This window comes from Balaenoptera musculus, chromosome 15 (genome assembly GCF_009873245.2).
Source record: "Balaenoptera musculus isolate JJ_BM4_2016_0621 chromosome 15, mBalMus1.pri.v3, whole genome shotgun sequence".
In the NCBI taxonomy this organism is placed as follows: domain Eukaryota; kingdom Metazoa; phylum Chordata; class Mammalia; order Artiodactyla; family Balaenopteridae; genus Balaenoptera; species Balaenoptera musculus.
This window is the reverse complement of record NC_045799.1, coordinates 15177999-15194802: the sequence shown is the minus strand read 5'-3', so window position 1 is coordinate 15194802 and position 16804 is coordinate 15177999. Positions and strand designations below refer to the sequence as shown.

Genomic DNA, 16804 nt, shown 5'->3' with positions numbered 1-16804 from the left:
GCTATCTTTTATACCCCCAGCCAAGTCAGCACCTAGAAATGCCCTCCACTACCATGTCTTATGTAATCCGTGTACAGACAGCACCCCATATCGTTAGTCTAGACCTCCTCCCTGAATTCCAGATTCATTTACCCAGCTGCCTACTTGCCATCTCCACTTGGATGTCTAAAGGCATCTCAAATTCAATATCCCCAAAACCAAACCTCTGATAATCTCCACCCCCACCCCAAACTTGCTCACCCATCGTCAGCTCACCTCTGCTAATGGCAGCTCTCGGCATTCCAGTTGTCCAGACCAGAAACCTTGACTCATCCTTGATGCTTCTTTTCATTCCCCATTGTGCTCCAACAAATCTGTTTGCTCTCCCTTCAAAATAAATGCAGAATCCAACTCCTCTCCAGCACCTCCACCGTCAAGTTATCGATGAGGTCTTCCTGGCCACCCCGATTTTAAATTGCTGCTCCAGCTACCAGCTCACCACTTGCCTGTCTTGTTTTCCTCTGTAGCCCTCACCACCATCTAACGTGCTGTGTGTCTTACTTATCTTGTTTATTAACGATTACTCTCTATAAGGGCCAGGATTTGTCTTTTGTAGCTGCAGTGTCTGGAACAATGCCTGGCATGTCATTAAGGCTACCCTCACTCATCTTCCAGAGCTCAGTCTCTGGTAACAGTTCAGAACACGAAAGAGAGTGGGGAAATAAAGAGAAAAGCATGCCCTTTGTCTCAAATATATATGAACTCATGTCTATTTAATTTAAGTATTTCAGGCCTTGGATAAAGCCCAAGGGTCCATTCAACTTTTTTTTTTTTTAAGATTTTTTTTGATGTGGACCATTTTCTTTTTTTTTTGTCTTTATTGAATTTGTTACAGTACTGCCTCTGTTTTATGTTTTGGTCTTTTGGCCATGAGACATGTGGGATATTAGCTCCCCGACCAGGGATCAAACCCACACCCCCTGCATTGGAAGGCAAAGTCTTAACCATTGGACCGCCAGGGAAATCCCAGTCCATTCAACTTTGGATTCCCACTTTGAGCCTAGGGCAAGGCTGGCTTCTCAGCATGTCCTTCCTGACGTGATTTCACATGATCTAGATTGGCTCCTGGGCAATAGGACATCTGAAAGGGATGGAGGTGGGAAGGGCACACCAAGGGTACAAGTGACATCACCAGGACAGGGATCTAGTCTAGGGATTCCAGGTTCTGGCTTGTAGTATTGCTCTTTGACTTTGGGCAGCAGTTTCCCTTTCAGCAAGAGGAAGTGGTTAGATTAGATGCAGGACAGGAGGAGACGGTTACAGGGGGTGGTGGGCATGGTGGTCAGGCAGAGCCGTCTGGTTTTCAAAAATGTATATAAGAGTGGAATATTATTTAGTCTTTTTTTTTTTTTGAGTGTTAACTTTTTTTTAATTGACTAATTAATTTATTTTTAGCTGTGTTGGGTCTTCGTTTCTGTGCGAGGGCTTTCTCTGGTTGCAGCAAGTGGGGGCCACTCTTCATCGCGGTGCGCGGGCCTCTCACTATCGTGGCCTCTCTTGTTGCGGAGCACAGGCTCCAGACGCGCAGGCTCAGCAGTTGTGGCTCACGGGCCTAGTTGCTCCGCGGCATGTGGGATCTTCCCAGACCAGGGCTCGAACCCATGTCCCCTGCATTGGCAGGCAGACTCTCAACCACTGCGCCACCAGGGAAGCCCTATTATTTAGTCTTTAAAAGGAAGGAACTTTTGGAAATTCCCTGGTGGTCCAGTGGTTAGGACTCCACGCTTCCACTGCAGGGGGCACAGGTTCAATCCCTGGTTGGGGAACTAAGATCCCTCATGCTGTGCAGAGCAGCCAAAACAAAACAAAAACAAAGAACAAAAACCAAAAAAGGAAGGAAATTTTGATACAGGCTACAACATGGATGAACCTTGAGGACGATGCTAAGTGAAACAAACCAGTCACGAAAGGACAAATACTGTGTGATTCCACTTAGGTTCCTAGAGCAAACTCACAGAGACGGAAATTAGAGCGGTGTGTCCAGGGATTGCGGGGAGGGCAAAAGAGGAGTTAATTTTTAATGGGTACAAGTTTCAGTTTGGGAAGATGAAAAAGGTCTGGAGGTGGGTGGTGGTCATGTTAGCACAACAGCGTGAATATACATAATGCCACTAAGTTGTACACTTAGAAATGGTTAAAATGGTACATTTCATGTTGTATGTATTTTACCACAATTTAAAAAATATGTAAAAATTTCATTTTTCCAGTATCCCTCTGGGTGGAGAGGGGAGTGCCACCCTAGCTGGCCAAGATTCCCTGAATTTCCACTCCTCTCCACACTCCTCCAGGCCATGGTTCCTGCCGGACAGGAAGAACCTTCTGGCTCATCCTGCAGCCCCGGGCAGGAAAGAGCAGCACGCCAGGATCTGGGGACAGACACTCAAGGTCCCCAAATTTCCATTCCGTCTGGCTTGCATGAGGACCCCTGGCGATAGGGGAACTTGTGTCCTCTGTCCTCATCTTCATTCTGGGGACACAGGGCAGTGCGGGTCTGAAGGAGGTTAGGGGTGGGGGTGATGCAGGTTTGATTGCCCCTGTGGCTGTGAGCAGTTTTGGAGGACAGGCCCAGGGCCCTTGTAGGAAGGCTTCAGGTCACATCAACTTTGAACACTTTATTGACTCAGTCCAGGAGGGTTACAGGATGGGCTCCGAACAGGGCCTCTGCGTAGGAATGGCAGCCGAGCCAGCTTTCGGTCAAGGCCTGGGAACATGCAGATATCACCTTCAGCTGCTCTTGACCTTGCTCTCTGTAATGGAGATGACAGCCAGCTCCCTATTTGGCTGGCCTGTTGGCGGCCTAGAGCCAGAGCCATCAAGCTAGACTCCTTACCCAACCCCTTCAACACCCACCAACCTGGGGGCCTCCTCACTTCTGTCACCTCCCACCGTGATCAGTGCTACAATCACGTTCATCACCTCTGTCAACAGGATCACCCGTGTGAAGGTTACATTGCCGTTTTCACCTTTACCAGCCCCACCATGTATTTTAAAAGGGCTTACTGCAATAACCAAGCTTCCTTTCATCTTTACTATCCATGCCACCATCCACCGCAGCCTTACTGTCTACACCTCATTACCACCCTCAGCAGCCCACGGTGACCCATCTTATTCCCATTATTCTCATCATCACCAACTTCCATATTTACATGATCATCTGAATCACTGCCAGCATTCTCACCAACACCACCTCCCTTCACATGCCCAGCATGCTGTCACCTCCATTACTCCTCCTGTTTCCATCAGAGGACTCACCAGGGAGTTTGCAGACCTTCAAACAGGTCTCTGTGGTCTCAAAATTGTTGGCATTGCCCTGACAACCACCATAGGTAAAGGGCTCACACTCAATGGACGTAGAGTTGTAGAAGTATCGGTGCAAAGAGGCTTTGCAAGGGCCCCTCACTGGGGGAAGCTGGCAGAGGGCAGGGGGAGTTTGGAACAACTCCTGGGAAGCCTCTTGCTGAAGATTGGCTGCAAGGTAAAGAACAGGATTGTCACTTATGTGTCCTTTTAAAGAACTGATAAGTATTTTTCCCCCAGCATTTATTCTACACCAAGCACCCTCCTAGGTGTTTGCTATACTTGCCATTATTTAAATAACCTAATGGAGAGGGTATTACGGTCCCCACTTCACAAATGAAGAAACTGAGGCTCGGAGAGGTTTGGTAATTTCCCCAAAATCATAAGACCTGTAAATTGAGAGAGGCTTGGGATTTAAACCCAGATCCAATTTCAAATCCCAAGTGCTGTGTCCTACAGCCTCTCATAACTTGACATCAAGATGTTTGTTGTAGCTTTGTTTATAATTTGCAAAGAGTTATAATTTGGAAAAAATGTAAATGTTCACCAACAGGGGATCCATGGGCCATTATGCAGTCACTAAAAAGCATAGTGTTGGGACTTCCTTGGCGGTCCAGTGGTTAAGACTCCGGCTTCCACTGCAGGGGCACTGGGGAAGCAAGATCCCGCATGCTGCACAGTGTGGCCAAAAAACAAAAGCATAGTGTTGATCTATACGCATCAGCATGGAGAGAGGTCCATAACTTTTGTTGAATAAAAAAAACAAATTACAAAACAGGAGATCTAGTATGATCTGCAGATGTAAAATATATGTATAAACCAGTAGAATGATGACATGAAAGTTGTTCACCAATATATTTAGAGTAGTTATCTCTGGGTGGTAGAATTTGAAGGGATTTTTATTTTCTAAAAAAAATTTTTTTTTTGGCTGTGCCGTGTGGCTTGCGGATCTTACTTCCCTGATCAGGGATGGAACCCGGGCCCATGGCAGTGAAAGTGCCAAGTCCTAACCACTGGACTGCCAGGGAATTCCCTAAAAATTCTTTTTAGTATCATTTGAATGCCAGTGAACAAGTATCATTTTTTATAACTAGGAAAAAGATATTTACATTAAATAGTCTTAAATATCCATGAGTAATCAGCAAATAAGGAAACTGGCCTCTTTTACTGAATCACTTGTTATTTTAACTCCTAACTACATCTAGGTCCAGTTATCACACAAAGGAATTTATCAAACACTCACACACACCCTCCCTCAGCCATTAGCCTTGGACACTCAGGACTTCAGTGTATCCTTTTATGGGAAGCAACAAACTCCACTTTGATAATTACACTTTCCCTAATAAGGACAGCGTCCCTCAAACAGATAAGCACATGGGTCAACTCACCTCACAGAACCATTTTGTGAATCTTCACTGTACATCACACTGACCATGCTGAATATACTGGGAGAAACTTAACCAAGAATAGGGAAGAGGCCATTCTAGGAAGGGAATTCGAGACCTTCTGTTAGGCAGCCATTCTCAATCTTGGTTAGAATACTAGGATCTCTTGGGGAACTTTAAAAAAATGTCCCGATGCCCAGGCTTCATCCCAGGCCAATCAAATCAGAATTTCTGAGTGTGGGACCCAGAGACTCCTCAGGGGACTTCAGTGTGCAGCCAAGTTTGAGAATCTGGCCTCATTTTCAAAGCAGTATGAACATTTATTTTCTTGCTTAAGAATTCTAGGGAGTAGGATTCTGGAGAGCAGGATTGTTGGCGCTGTGTAAAACAGGGGACCCACTTTTTAAACTTCACACATTTACATATGGTTTGTCTTTAACACAAACATGTGTATTGCTTTTTAAGAAAAATTAGGATTTGGTGAAGATGTCACATAGACACCGGGGAGGTCTGGTCCCACATTTTCCTGAGACCAGATGGTGACCCCATGGGAGCCCCTTCCCATACCTAGGCCCTGGTTTCCTCCTGAGGGGGAAGTGACCAGGTGGCCTCTTGGATCCAGCATCCTCCCACCCCATAGGCTATGATCTCAGGGACCCTTTTCCCAACCCCTCAGCTCACCTGAGGTCTTTCTTGAGCTGGCCAAGCCCACCAGGCAGAGGGCGAGGCAAAGGGCAAGGAGGCGGCTGAGCTTCATGGTGTGAGTAGCTGCTTGCTCTGGGCTGAGGCTGGGAGGCGGGAACTTATATCTGCAGCTGAAGGAGAAGGGGTCCTCTTCCCCAGGGCTGAGGGAAGTACTCGCTTTTCATTACTTGGAATAGGAAGCACCCTGGGCAAGGGGTGTGGGCTGGAAGAACTGGACTTCTTACCTGGAGGCTGTGCACTGGCCTTGGATGGGCTCTTCATAGCTATTGAGCAAGTCCCCTAAGACGGTGCTTCTGTAGCATCCGGAATGCAGTCCCCAGCCTCATCTACTGCAGACTCGAGTCTCCGTGACCTTGGACTGAAAAGGGACCTTTAGGGGTTTCCCCATCTGTAAAACAGGTGGGCTAGACCACATGGTCCCTAAGGGCTCAGCACATCTATTCTCCATTCTGTTATTATTGGTTCCTATCCAGAGCCTCCCAGCTAGTGTCTCAACATCCCAGGAGAGAGAACATAGCTCTTTGTTCATTGGCTTATTTATTTAATTTTGGGATAATGAGTTTATTGTTTCATATAAATCATCATATTTATTTTTAAAAGATCAAGCTATACTGAATAGCATAAACAAAAGGCAAAATCACTCCCCACAGATTCTACCATAGTGCTGTGCAGCAGAAATATAATGCAAGCCACAAAGAGAATTTTAAATTTTCTAGTAGCAGCATTTTTTTTCCACACTGCATAGCTTGTGGGATCTTTTTTGTTGTTGTTGTTATAAATTTCATCTATTCATTTATTTTTGGCTGCGATGGGTCTTCATTGTTGTGCATGGGCTTTCTCTAGTTGTGGCGAGCGGGGGCTACTCTTCGTTACCGTGCACGGGCTTCTCATTGTGATAGCTTCTCTTGTTGCGGAGCACGGGCTCTAGGCACACAGGCTTCAGTAGTTGTCACACGCGGGCTCAGTAGTTGTGGTTCGCGGGCTCTAGAGCACAGGCTCAGTAGTTGTGCCTCACGGGTTTAGTTGCTCCGCAGCATGTGGGATCCTCCTGGACCAGGGCTCGAACCCGTGTCCCCTGCATTGGCAGGAGGATTCTTAACCACTGCGCCACCAGGGAAGTCCCAGCTTGTGGGTTCTTAATTCCCCAACCAGGGATTGAACCCGGGCCCACGGCAGTGAAAGCGCTGAATCTTAACCACTGGACCGCCAAGGAATTAGCAGCTTTTTTTTTTTTAGCAGCAGCATTTTAAAGATTAAAAAGAAAGAGGTAAAACTAGTTTTTTTTTTAATTTTTTATTTATTTATTTATTTATGGCTGTGTTGGGTCTTCGTTTCTGTGTGAAGGCTTTCTCTAGTTGCGGCAAGTGGGGGCCACTCTTCATCGCGGTGTGCAGGCCTCTCATTATCGCGGCCTCTCTTGTTGCGGAGCACAGGCTCCAGACGCGCAGGCTCAGTAGTTGTGGCTCACGGGCCTAGTTGCTCTGCGGCATGTGGGATCTTCCCAGACCAGGGCTCGAACCTGTGTCCCCTGCATTGGCAGGCAGATTCTCAACCACTGCGCCACCAGGGAAGCCCTAAAACTAGTTTTAATAATAGTTTATTTAACTCAGTAGATCCAAAATAGTATAATTTCAACATATAATCAACATGTAATAAAGATTAATATGATATTTTACTTTTCTTCATACTAAGTCTTTGGAATCTGAGTGTATTTTGCACTTAAGGCACATCCTGATTCATACTAGTCATATTTCCTGTGCTCAGTAGCCACATGTGGCTAGTGGCTACCATAGTGGACAGTGAAATTCCACCACGTGAAATAAATATCTTTACTTCAAGTTATCCTCATAAACATTTTGTTAGGTAGATAAAAAAATAATTCTAAAAAACAAAGGGTTTACAGGTATTGTTTTCCCTGAATTTTTGCATATTGCCTTTATATTTCAAGGACAATTTGTTGGGATAAAAAATCCTGGATCAGACTTTCTTTTCCCAGAACAATTGTGGACCTGGTTCCACTGAATTCTGCCATGGAGTGTCACTATGAAGTGGCCTGAATGTTTTTCTCCCTTAGGGGTGACTTTTTTCCTACCTGAAAGCTTGAAGACCTCTTTGCTTATCCTTGAGATAATGTATTTTGGTATCATTCTGCATCATTCTTTTTGTACTGGAACATGGAATGCTTTTTCCAATCTACAGATTTTTGTAAGGGAAATTTCCTTGTATTACATCTTGAAATAAAGTTTCTTTTCCAATTATTGAGTTTTCTATATCAGTTATGTTAGATTATCTTCACTTGTGCTTCAGTAGTTGTTAAAAACCTCACCATTGGAGACGGAGGAATTCAAATTCCAGCTTTGCTATTCACTATCTGTGTGACCTCAGACAAGCTATTTACCTTCTATGGATATAGTTTCTATTTGGGGATAACAACGGAAACTGTTGCCGAAAACCCAGTCTCTCTTCACCAGTACAGAATAGAAACCCAGAGACAGAGCTTTGGAGGAGTAGAAAGGAGTAGCTCTATTACTTTGCCAGGCAAAGGGGGCCACAGCAGGCTAACACACTCAAGGCTGTGCCCCCCTTCCTGGGAAGCAGGAAAGGGTCTTATAGTTTCAGGGTGGAAAATAGGGCTGTAGATAAGGATCGGGGCTGATGTTTGCATCCTTCTTTCCTCCTGGAGACCTTGAGATCATTAGGGCTGGCATCAGGTGGTTCCAGAATAGGTTCTGGTGGTCCTCGAGATTATCGTTCCATGACCTTCTTTCTGGAATGAAGAATGCTCACAAAGGAAAGGAGTGTTAAGGAGTGTTGTCTTGGAGAAGTAAACATCAGGTGCATAGTGCAACCTTAGCTAGAGGGCAATCATTTTCAGAGTGCAATTAAGCAAGAAAGAGAGGGGGAGAAAACATCTGTAGGAGACAGGTGGAATGGGTGGAAAGAATAAGGGCTGAATAAGGTCTAACATAATGGGGGTGCCTCAACTATTTTCTGCTACAGCAAAACTACTTGTGTTTGGAGTTCACAAGACAACACCCAGGTTTAATTCATAAAAGGACTCACAGGACACAAAGGTGTTATACTTAAGTTTATATCAAATGGATGCAGAGTAGAATCACCAAAGGGGGAAAGAGCATGGGGTGAAGCTGGAGGAACACAGGCACAAGCTTCTGCTTGATTCCCTCAGCCCGACACATCCGAGATGTTGCCAACCAGGGGAGCTCACTCCTGTCTGGGAGTCTTGGGTTTTTACTGTGGTCAGGCATGCAGGCATATACTGCCTGCACAGCTGACCTCAGGGAAGCCCCAGACCCCAAAGGGAAAGCAGGCATTTCCCTTGTCTAAAATGATTAAAGAAGACAGTTCAGGTGACACAAACTTTACTTAACACTTCATGACGTGGGCAGTCTCCATCCCCAAGGGTCCAAAGAACTGTAGATCATTTACAAGAACACAGAGTTAAGTTTCAACTTGCTGACATGGCACCCCAGACATCTTGGGTCTAGATATTTATCTAGACCTGAGATCAGATCCAGACATTCCTACTGGGAGTTGGGTGTCACATTGATGATCACAAGAGGAGCCCTGAATCTTTGAGTATTTAGCACCCAGGGGCACAGAGCTGAGCATTCTCTATTCATTAGTCTCAAATGCGTTCACAGCATCTCAAAGAAATGGGGTTGATTTTATAAACAATCCCATTTTACATATGAGGGCACCACGGCCCAGGAACACTAAATAATTTGCCGAATGCAGGTCCTCCTACTGTTGTTGGGGAGGAAACCTTTCCCTGTTTCCCTTCTAGGTTCTTTGGCTGGTTTGGTAATTAAATCGACATAAGACAGATGAACAGGAGAAAACCAAATTTCATAGGTAGAGCATCCCCAAAGACCTGGGACCCAAACACGGTCAGGCAGTTGAGGCTTATATGCCATCCTGAGTGAAGGAGAAGGGGATGGGGATCTAATCAATCATTTCATCCTCAGGGAATGGAAGGAGACTCATGCTTGTTTTTACAAAAGAAGTCCAGTGACTTGTACTTCTCATATGCTACCAGTGTGTGATCATTCCAAAGAATTAAGGTAAAGGCAGAGAATTAGGAAGAGGCGCAGATCAGTGGGAGAGAATGTGGGGCTTTCTGAGATTCAGCTCTTCCCGATCTTGGCTCCTCTGCTGCTTCCCAAGGTGCATGGGAAAGGCAGCTTTTCTCTGTGTCTGCTGCCCTTCTCCTCCAGCCCGGTGAGTCTCCTTCAGGCTTGCTATCAAATTGTGGTCCTGTGGACCATTTTATAGGAGGGGAAACTGGGGCTGGGGACACACCTGTAACGGTGAGCCTGTTAGGAATGCAGCTTCTCAGGCGTCACCCAGACCTGGGGGATCAGAATGTGTATTTACTTCCACAAGACCCACAGGCAGAGTCAAGTCTGAGAAGCACTGTTACTGGGCATTTGGCCTCAGCAGGCAGAAGCAGGAAGCCTGGTTACGTGGGAGGTGAAGCATGAACAGCATTGACCCCAGCTCCTCCCCTTCCTCACTCCCCTCCTCATTGCCTGATCCCACCCCTCAGCTGGGGTGTGAAAATCTCTGTCAGCCCCCAGCTTTCCTCAGAAGCCCTCCTGCAAGGCCACAAACATGAGACGGCTCTGCCTCTCCGTCACCCTTCTCGTCCTCCTGGTCACCCTGGTGACCTGCACCCCGGGGGGTGAACACAAGAGCCGTGCCAGAGGTAAGTCCCGGCTCACCTCTCCTGTACAGACTGGGGGGGAAATGAGACTAGTCCATTGTCAACTGAAAAAAACTGTGCAGCCTAAAAGTTGAGAGTTGTTTTACTCGGAGGAGATTTTTAGAACTTCAAGCCCGGGAGGCAGCATCTCAAGTAACCCTGAGAGAAGTGCTCTGAGGAGGTGAGGGGGGGAGCCAGGATATAGAGAAGGAAGTTTTGCAACAAAGGGCAGGTAGTCTGAATGTCAAGAGATTATTGTAAATTAAAGAAAACCAGATATCCCAAGTTAAGGAATTTAGCACTTTTTTTTTTTTTATTAAAGCAATGTTTTTTAAATTTTTTGTTTTTTACGTTTTTTCCCCTGTAATTTATTTCTAATCTCATAGCGTTGCGGTTGGAAAAGATGCTTGATATGATTTCAATTTTCTTAAATTCACCGAGGCTTGATTTGTGACCCAAGATGTGATCTATCCTGGAGAATGTTCCGTGTGCACTTGAGAAGAAAGTGTAATCTGCTGTTTTCGGATGGAATGTCCTATAACTATCAATTAAATCTATCTGGTCTATTGTGTCATTTAAAGCGTGTGTTTCCTTATGAATTTTCTGTCTGCATGATCTGTCCATTGGTGTAAGTGAGGTGTTAAAGTCCCCCACTATTATTGTGTTACTGTTGATTTCCTCTTTTACAGCTGTTAGCAGTTGCCTTATGTCTTGAGGTGCTCCTATGTTGGGTGCATATATATTTATAATTGGTATATCTTCTTGGATTGATCCCTTTATCATTATGTAGTATCCTTCCTTGTCTCTTGTAACATTCTTTATTTTAAAGTCTATTTTATGGTTCTGAAGAACCTAGGGGCAGGACAGGAATAAAGACGCAGACATAGAGAATGGACTTGAGGACACGGGGAGGGGGAAGGGTAAGCTGGGACGAAGTGAGAGAGTGGCATGGACATATATACACTACCAAATGTAAAATAGATAGCTAGTGGGAAGCAGCTGCATAACACAGGGAGATCAGCTCGGTGCTCTGTGACCACCTAGCGGGATGAGACAGGGAGGGTGGGAGGGAGATGCAAGAGGGAGGGGACTTGGGGAAATATATATACGTATAGCGGATTCACTTTGTTATACAGCAGAAACTAACAAAACATTGTAAAGCAATTATACTCCAATAAAGACGTTAAAAACAAAAAAGCTAGAACAATATTATCCAAAAAATAAAAAAATAAATAAAGTCTATTCTACCTGATATGAGTATTGCTACTCCGACTTTCTTTTGATTTCCATTTGCATGGAATATCTTTTTCCATCCCCTCACTTTCAGTCTGTATGTGTCCCTAGGCCTGAAGTTGGTCTCTTGTAGACAGCATATATATGGGTCTTGCTTTTGTATCCATTCAGTGAGCCTGTGTCTTTTGGTTGGAGCGTTTAATCCATTCACATTTAAGGTAATTATTGATATGTATGTTCCTATGACCATTTTCTTAATCGTTTTGGGTTTGTTTTTGTAGGTCCTTTTCTTCTCTTGTGTTTCCCACTTAGAAAAGTTCCTTTAGCATTTGTTGTAGAGCTGGTTTGGTGGTGCTGAATTCCCTTAGCTTTTTTTTTTTTTTTTTTAATTCTCTTAGCTTTTGCTTGTCTGTAAAGCTTTTGAGTTCTCCATCGAATCTGAATGAGATCCTTGCCAGGTAGAGTAATCTTGGTTGTAGGTTCTTCCCTTTCATCACTTTAAATATATCATGCCACTCCCTTCTGGCTTGTAGAGTTTCTGCTGAGAAAGCAGCTGTTAACCTTATGGGAGTTCCCTTGTATGTTATTTGTTGCTTTTCCCTTGTTGCTTTTAATAATTTCTCTTTGTCTTTAATTTTTGTCAACTTGATTACTATGTGTCTTGGCGTGTTTCTCCTTGGGTTTATCCTGCCTGGGACTCTCTGTGCTTCCTGGACTTGGGTGGCTATTTCCTTTCCCATGTTAGAGAAGTTTTCAACTATAATCTCTTCAAATATTTTCTCAGGTCCTTTCTCTCTCTCTTCTCCTCCTGACACCTCTATAATGTGAATGTTGGTGTGTTTAATGTTGTCCCAGAGGTCTCTTAGGCTGTCTTCATTTCTTTTCATTCTTTTTTCTTTATTCTATTCCGTAGCAGTGAATTCCACCATTCTGTCTTCCAGGTCACTTACCTGTTCTTCTGCCTCAGTTATTCTGCTATTGATTCCTTCTAGTGTATTTTTTCATTTCAGTTATTGTATTGTTCATCTCTGTTTGTTTGTTCTTTAATTATTCTAGGTTTTTGTTCTTTAATTCTTCTAGGTCTTTGTTAAACATTTCTTGCATCTTCTCAATCTTTGCCTCCATTCTTTTTCCAAGGTCCTGGGTCATCTTCACTATCATTATTCTGAATTCTTTTTCTGGAAGTTTGCCTATGTCCACTTCCTTTAGTTGTTTTTCTGGGATTTTATCTTGTTCCTTCATCTGGTACATAGTCCTCTGCCTTTTCATTTTGTCTTTCTGTGAATGTGGTTTTTGTTCCACAGGCTGTAGAACTGTTCATCTTGCTTCTGCTGTCTGCCCTCTCTATTTTTTATTTTTAAATTTATTTATTTATTTTTGGCTGCATTGCTGCATGTGGGCTTTCTCTAGTTGCGGCGAGTGGGGGCTATTCTTTGTTGCAGTGCGCAGGCTTCTCATTGCGGTGGCTTCTCTTGTTGCAGAGCACAGGTTCTAGGCATGGGGGCTTCAGTAGTTGTGGCATGCGGGTTCAGTAGTTGTGGCTCGTGGGATCTAGAGCAGAGGCTCAGTAGTTGTGACGCACGGGCTTAGTTGCTCCGTGGCATGTGGGATCTTCCTGGACCAGGGCTCAAACCTATGTTGCCTGCATTGGCAGGCAGATTCCTTTTTTTTTTTTTTTCGTTTAAAAATAATTTAAAAATAGAACAGCAGAGAGATAGAAACTATTTATATATTTTCCAATGCCTATTGTGCCCCAACAAGGCTCAAGCCAGGGCTGTCCTCCCAACAGTTTCCTGAATTCTGTATTTTCACTATTAAATTCCACAATAAAGTTGGAAATCCATTCACCATTTTTTAAAAATTTTTTATTTATTATTTATTTATTATTTATTTTTTTTGGCTGTGTTGGGTCTTCGTTTCTGTGCAAGGGCTTTCTCCAGTTGCGGCGAGTGGGGGCCACTCTTCATCGCGGTGCGCGGGCCTCTCACTATCGCGGCCTCTCTTGTTGCGGAGCAGAGGCTCCAGACGCTCAGGCTCAGTAGTTGTGGCTCACGGGCCCAGTTGCTCCGCGGCATGTGGGATCTTCCCAGACCAGGGCTCGAACCCGTGTCCCCTGCATTGGCAGGCAGATTCTCAACCACTGCGCCACCAGGGAAGCCCCACCATTTTTAAATACATACTAAGGTATTTAATAAAACGGCATGGACTATATCTTTTTTTTTTTAACTCATTTGGTGTTTTTTGTTTGTTTGTTTTTTAATTAATTAATTTGTTTATTTATTTTTGGCTGTGTTGGGTCTTCATTTCTGTGCGAGGGCTTTCTCCAGTTGCGGCAAGCGGGGGCCACTCTTCATCGTGGTGCGCGGGCCTCTCACTATCGTGGCCTCTCTTGTTGTGGAGCACACGCTCCAGACGCGCAGGCTCAGTAGTCGTGGCTCACGGGCCCAATTGCTCCACGGCATGTGGGATCTTCCCAGACCAGGGCTCGAACCCGTGTCCCCTGCATTAGCAGGCAGATTCTCAACCACTGCGCCACCAGGGAAGCCCGACTATATCTTTTTCATTCCTGAATCCCAGCATTAAGTATGGTGCCTACCATGGGCCAGGTTCTCAATACTTGAATGACACATAAATAGCCGAGACCAGCAAGTGTTTTCTGGGTGGGCTTGACAGAATTTCTGTACTTGCTGGGGTCACCATGAAATGCATGGTCTTCAGCTTTGCATTTTCAGCAACGTAGCTTTATCAAGTTATCCTCAGGTGAGTAGTGAGACCCTTGGGAGCTGATTCATGGCAGGGTGGCTTTGTAACGTGTCACCTTGACTAGGCTATGTTTCCCAGCACTCCCTTCCTCATACGCTTCCGGTTAGGATGGGCCACAAGAGACATTTTGCGTGATAACTGGAGGGCAGAAGTGAAGCAGCAGTGCACTCGGAAGGTTGGTGCAGGGGCACCAGGCACTGTTGCGGTTCACACATGTCATTTATCTGCTGGCTCACCTCGTTGGTATGGGGCAGCAGTCAGGCCTGCAGCTGCTCCACCTTCCCCAGGATCTTCCTTCAGCTTCTCTAATTCCTGGCCCAGATGCGTATTTAACTCTGTGATGAAGGGCCCCAGCTTCTTCTGCAGGAAACCCACATCATCGAAGTTAGAGGTGGTGAGAGGCTGACATGGGTTCCGGGCCATCCGTGTGGTTTCCAGGTTGTGCTCGTGGGCGCCAGTGTATCCTCGGTCTCCCACTCTTTACATCCGTCTTCCCTTCCCGATTGCCTGTCCTTGGCAACCAGACTTCTGTGTCCTGGAGGCGGGTTCCACCCAGGCTGAAACTCTCTGCGATCAAGGGCGTGCCAGCCCCTCCTACCTCCTCCTCTGGGGCCAAGTCAGAGGTGGAGTCATCCTTGTCCTTCTCAGGGTCAGGTGGCTCTTGCTTCACAGGTGGCAGGCCTGGGTCTACTGCCTTGCTGGGGCAGCCCAGCAGCAATACAGGAGAAGTCAGGATGGCTGTGCCTGGTGGCCAGTCCTCCTGGGCATCCGCCTTCTCTTGCTTCACCTGGGGTAAGGCCACAACCCAACTGAGGCCAGGGCACTGGGCCTCCTGTAACAGAGCTTCTGTGGAAGCTGGGGCTGGTCCAGGCACCCACGCGGGACTGCTTGCACCCTCCCGTCAGAACAGAAGGTCGGTGCCAGGCGGGGGCAGCACGAAGCCACGGCCTGCCTCCTGCTTCACTGGAGTCTGGGCACGGTCTGGTTGGGCTATGGGTGTGGCCAAGGGAGGCTTCAGAGTCCGACCCACACAGGGCCTTCGGGTAGAGCCAGGCCTGTTTCGACGCGGGTAAGGTGTGGGTGGCCCTGCGCCAACCTTGGACCCTGGCAGGCAGATTCGTAACCACTGTGCCACCAGCGAACTCCCCAGACTAAGACATCGTGCTGGAAATGGATAGCATGGGCCATGGAATGTGAAAAAACTCTTTATGTGACGATAGGTAATCCCTTCCTGGAACCTGCGTGGCAGGTGTCACCTGTCTGCGTGGGGAAACCGCAGATACGTGAGTGGCCCCTGGTCACTTCATGGTAAGTGGTAAGTTCAAGTCAAGATACTAGTCTGTCAAAATCCAGTCAGTGAAGCACCTGACATCTGCAGGGAATTGTTAAAATGCAGATAATGGGTAATAGTTTCTGGATGCACTGCCCCACACTCATTACTCCCCTGTCCCACACTCATTACTCCCCTGTCCCACACTCATTACTCCCCTGTCCCACACTCATTACTCCCCTGCCCCACACTCATTACTCCCCTGCCCCACACTCATTACTCCCCTGCCCCACACTCATTACTCCCCTGCCCCACACTCATTACTCCCCTGCCCCACACTCATTACTCCCCTGCCCCACACTCATTACTCCCCTGTCCCACACTCATTACTCCCCTGCCCCACACTCATTACTCCCCTGCCCCACACTCATTACTCCCCTGCCCCACACTCATTACTCCCCTGCCCCACACTCATTACTCCCCTGTCCCACACTCATTACTCCCCTGCCCCACACTCATTACTCCCCTGCCCCACACTCATTACTCCCCTGTCCCGAAGCCGCATCTCAGCCATCAAAGCCCAGCGACGAGTGGGTCTGGGTTTTTTTCCCCCAGACACCAAATCCATGGTGTCTCTACCAAGACCAACCACCTCTCCGACACCCACTGGGCATCCCCCAAGTCAATTCCCTTCTGACATTAAGTCTCCAGAGTTAGACTAGAGCCCACAGGTGGAAGACTCTGTGCCACAAAACTGCCCCACTTCAAAGGCCAGCCACAAACCCGTCCCGTCCTCTGCAGCTCATCATGCAGCTCTGTGCCCCTTTGACATTTGGCTGGGCTTGTTCCTGGGGCTTCTGGGCACTGAGCCCAGCTCCCTTCTCCTTGACCCTGGAAGTGGAGCACAGGGTGTGCGTATGTGTGTGTGTGTGTGTGTGTGTATGTGTGTATGATTGCGTAGAAGGCTGGGCTGTGGTCTTGTTTTTACTGCTGATCAGCAGTTTGATGCTGGGTGAGGCCTTCACCTCTCTGTGCTGCATTTTTTCTCCTCTGTGATAGGTGGTAAGGTAGAAATATCCCCTAGAGAGGAGAGATTAGATGTGATCATTAAAGGAGATAAAAGATTTACACAGAGGGAATTGTAATCAGCACATCTCGGCAGTGTTAGCTGTTAGTGTGTGTGTGTGTTAGTGGGAAGATGATTGTCTGTGAGTGGATGAGTGAGTGTGTATGGGGGGGCCTTGTGGTACATGGTTGTAATTGGGAGTGAATAGATGGGACAAGTGAAGAGGGGAGGATATGTAAGCCTTCACATGTGCCTGCACTTTATACCTTACAAAGCAGCAGAGTGCATGGTGGGCAGACTCTGAAGCCGGTTTCCTGGGTTCA

General features: G+C 46.4%; 1 protein-coding gene across 1 annotated transcript; it reads right to left on the bottom strand.

Moving 5' to 3' along the window:
• Nucleotides 1–2691: 2691 nt before the first annotated feature.
• On the bottom strand, nucleotides 2692–6100 carry LOC118881442 (colostrum trypsin inhibitor-like). The gene is made up of 2 exons (XM_036826376.1): nucleotides 5403–6100; nucleotides 2692–3507 (listed from the first exon to the last, which is right to left on the bottom strand). Exons 1-2 carry the CDS (start codon nucleotides 5476–5478, stop codon nucleotides 3233–3235), a joined length of 351 nt encoding a protein of 116 aa, XP_036682271.1. The 5' UTR covers nucleotides 5479–6100; the 3' UTR covers nucleotides 2692–3232.
• Between the last annotated feature and the right edge of the window lie 10704 nt (nucleotides 6101–16804).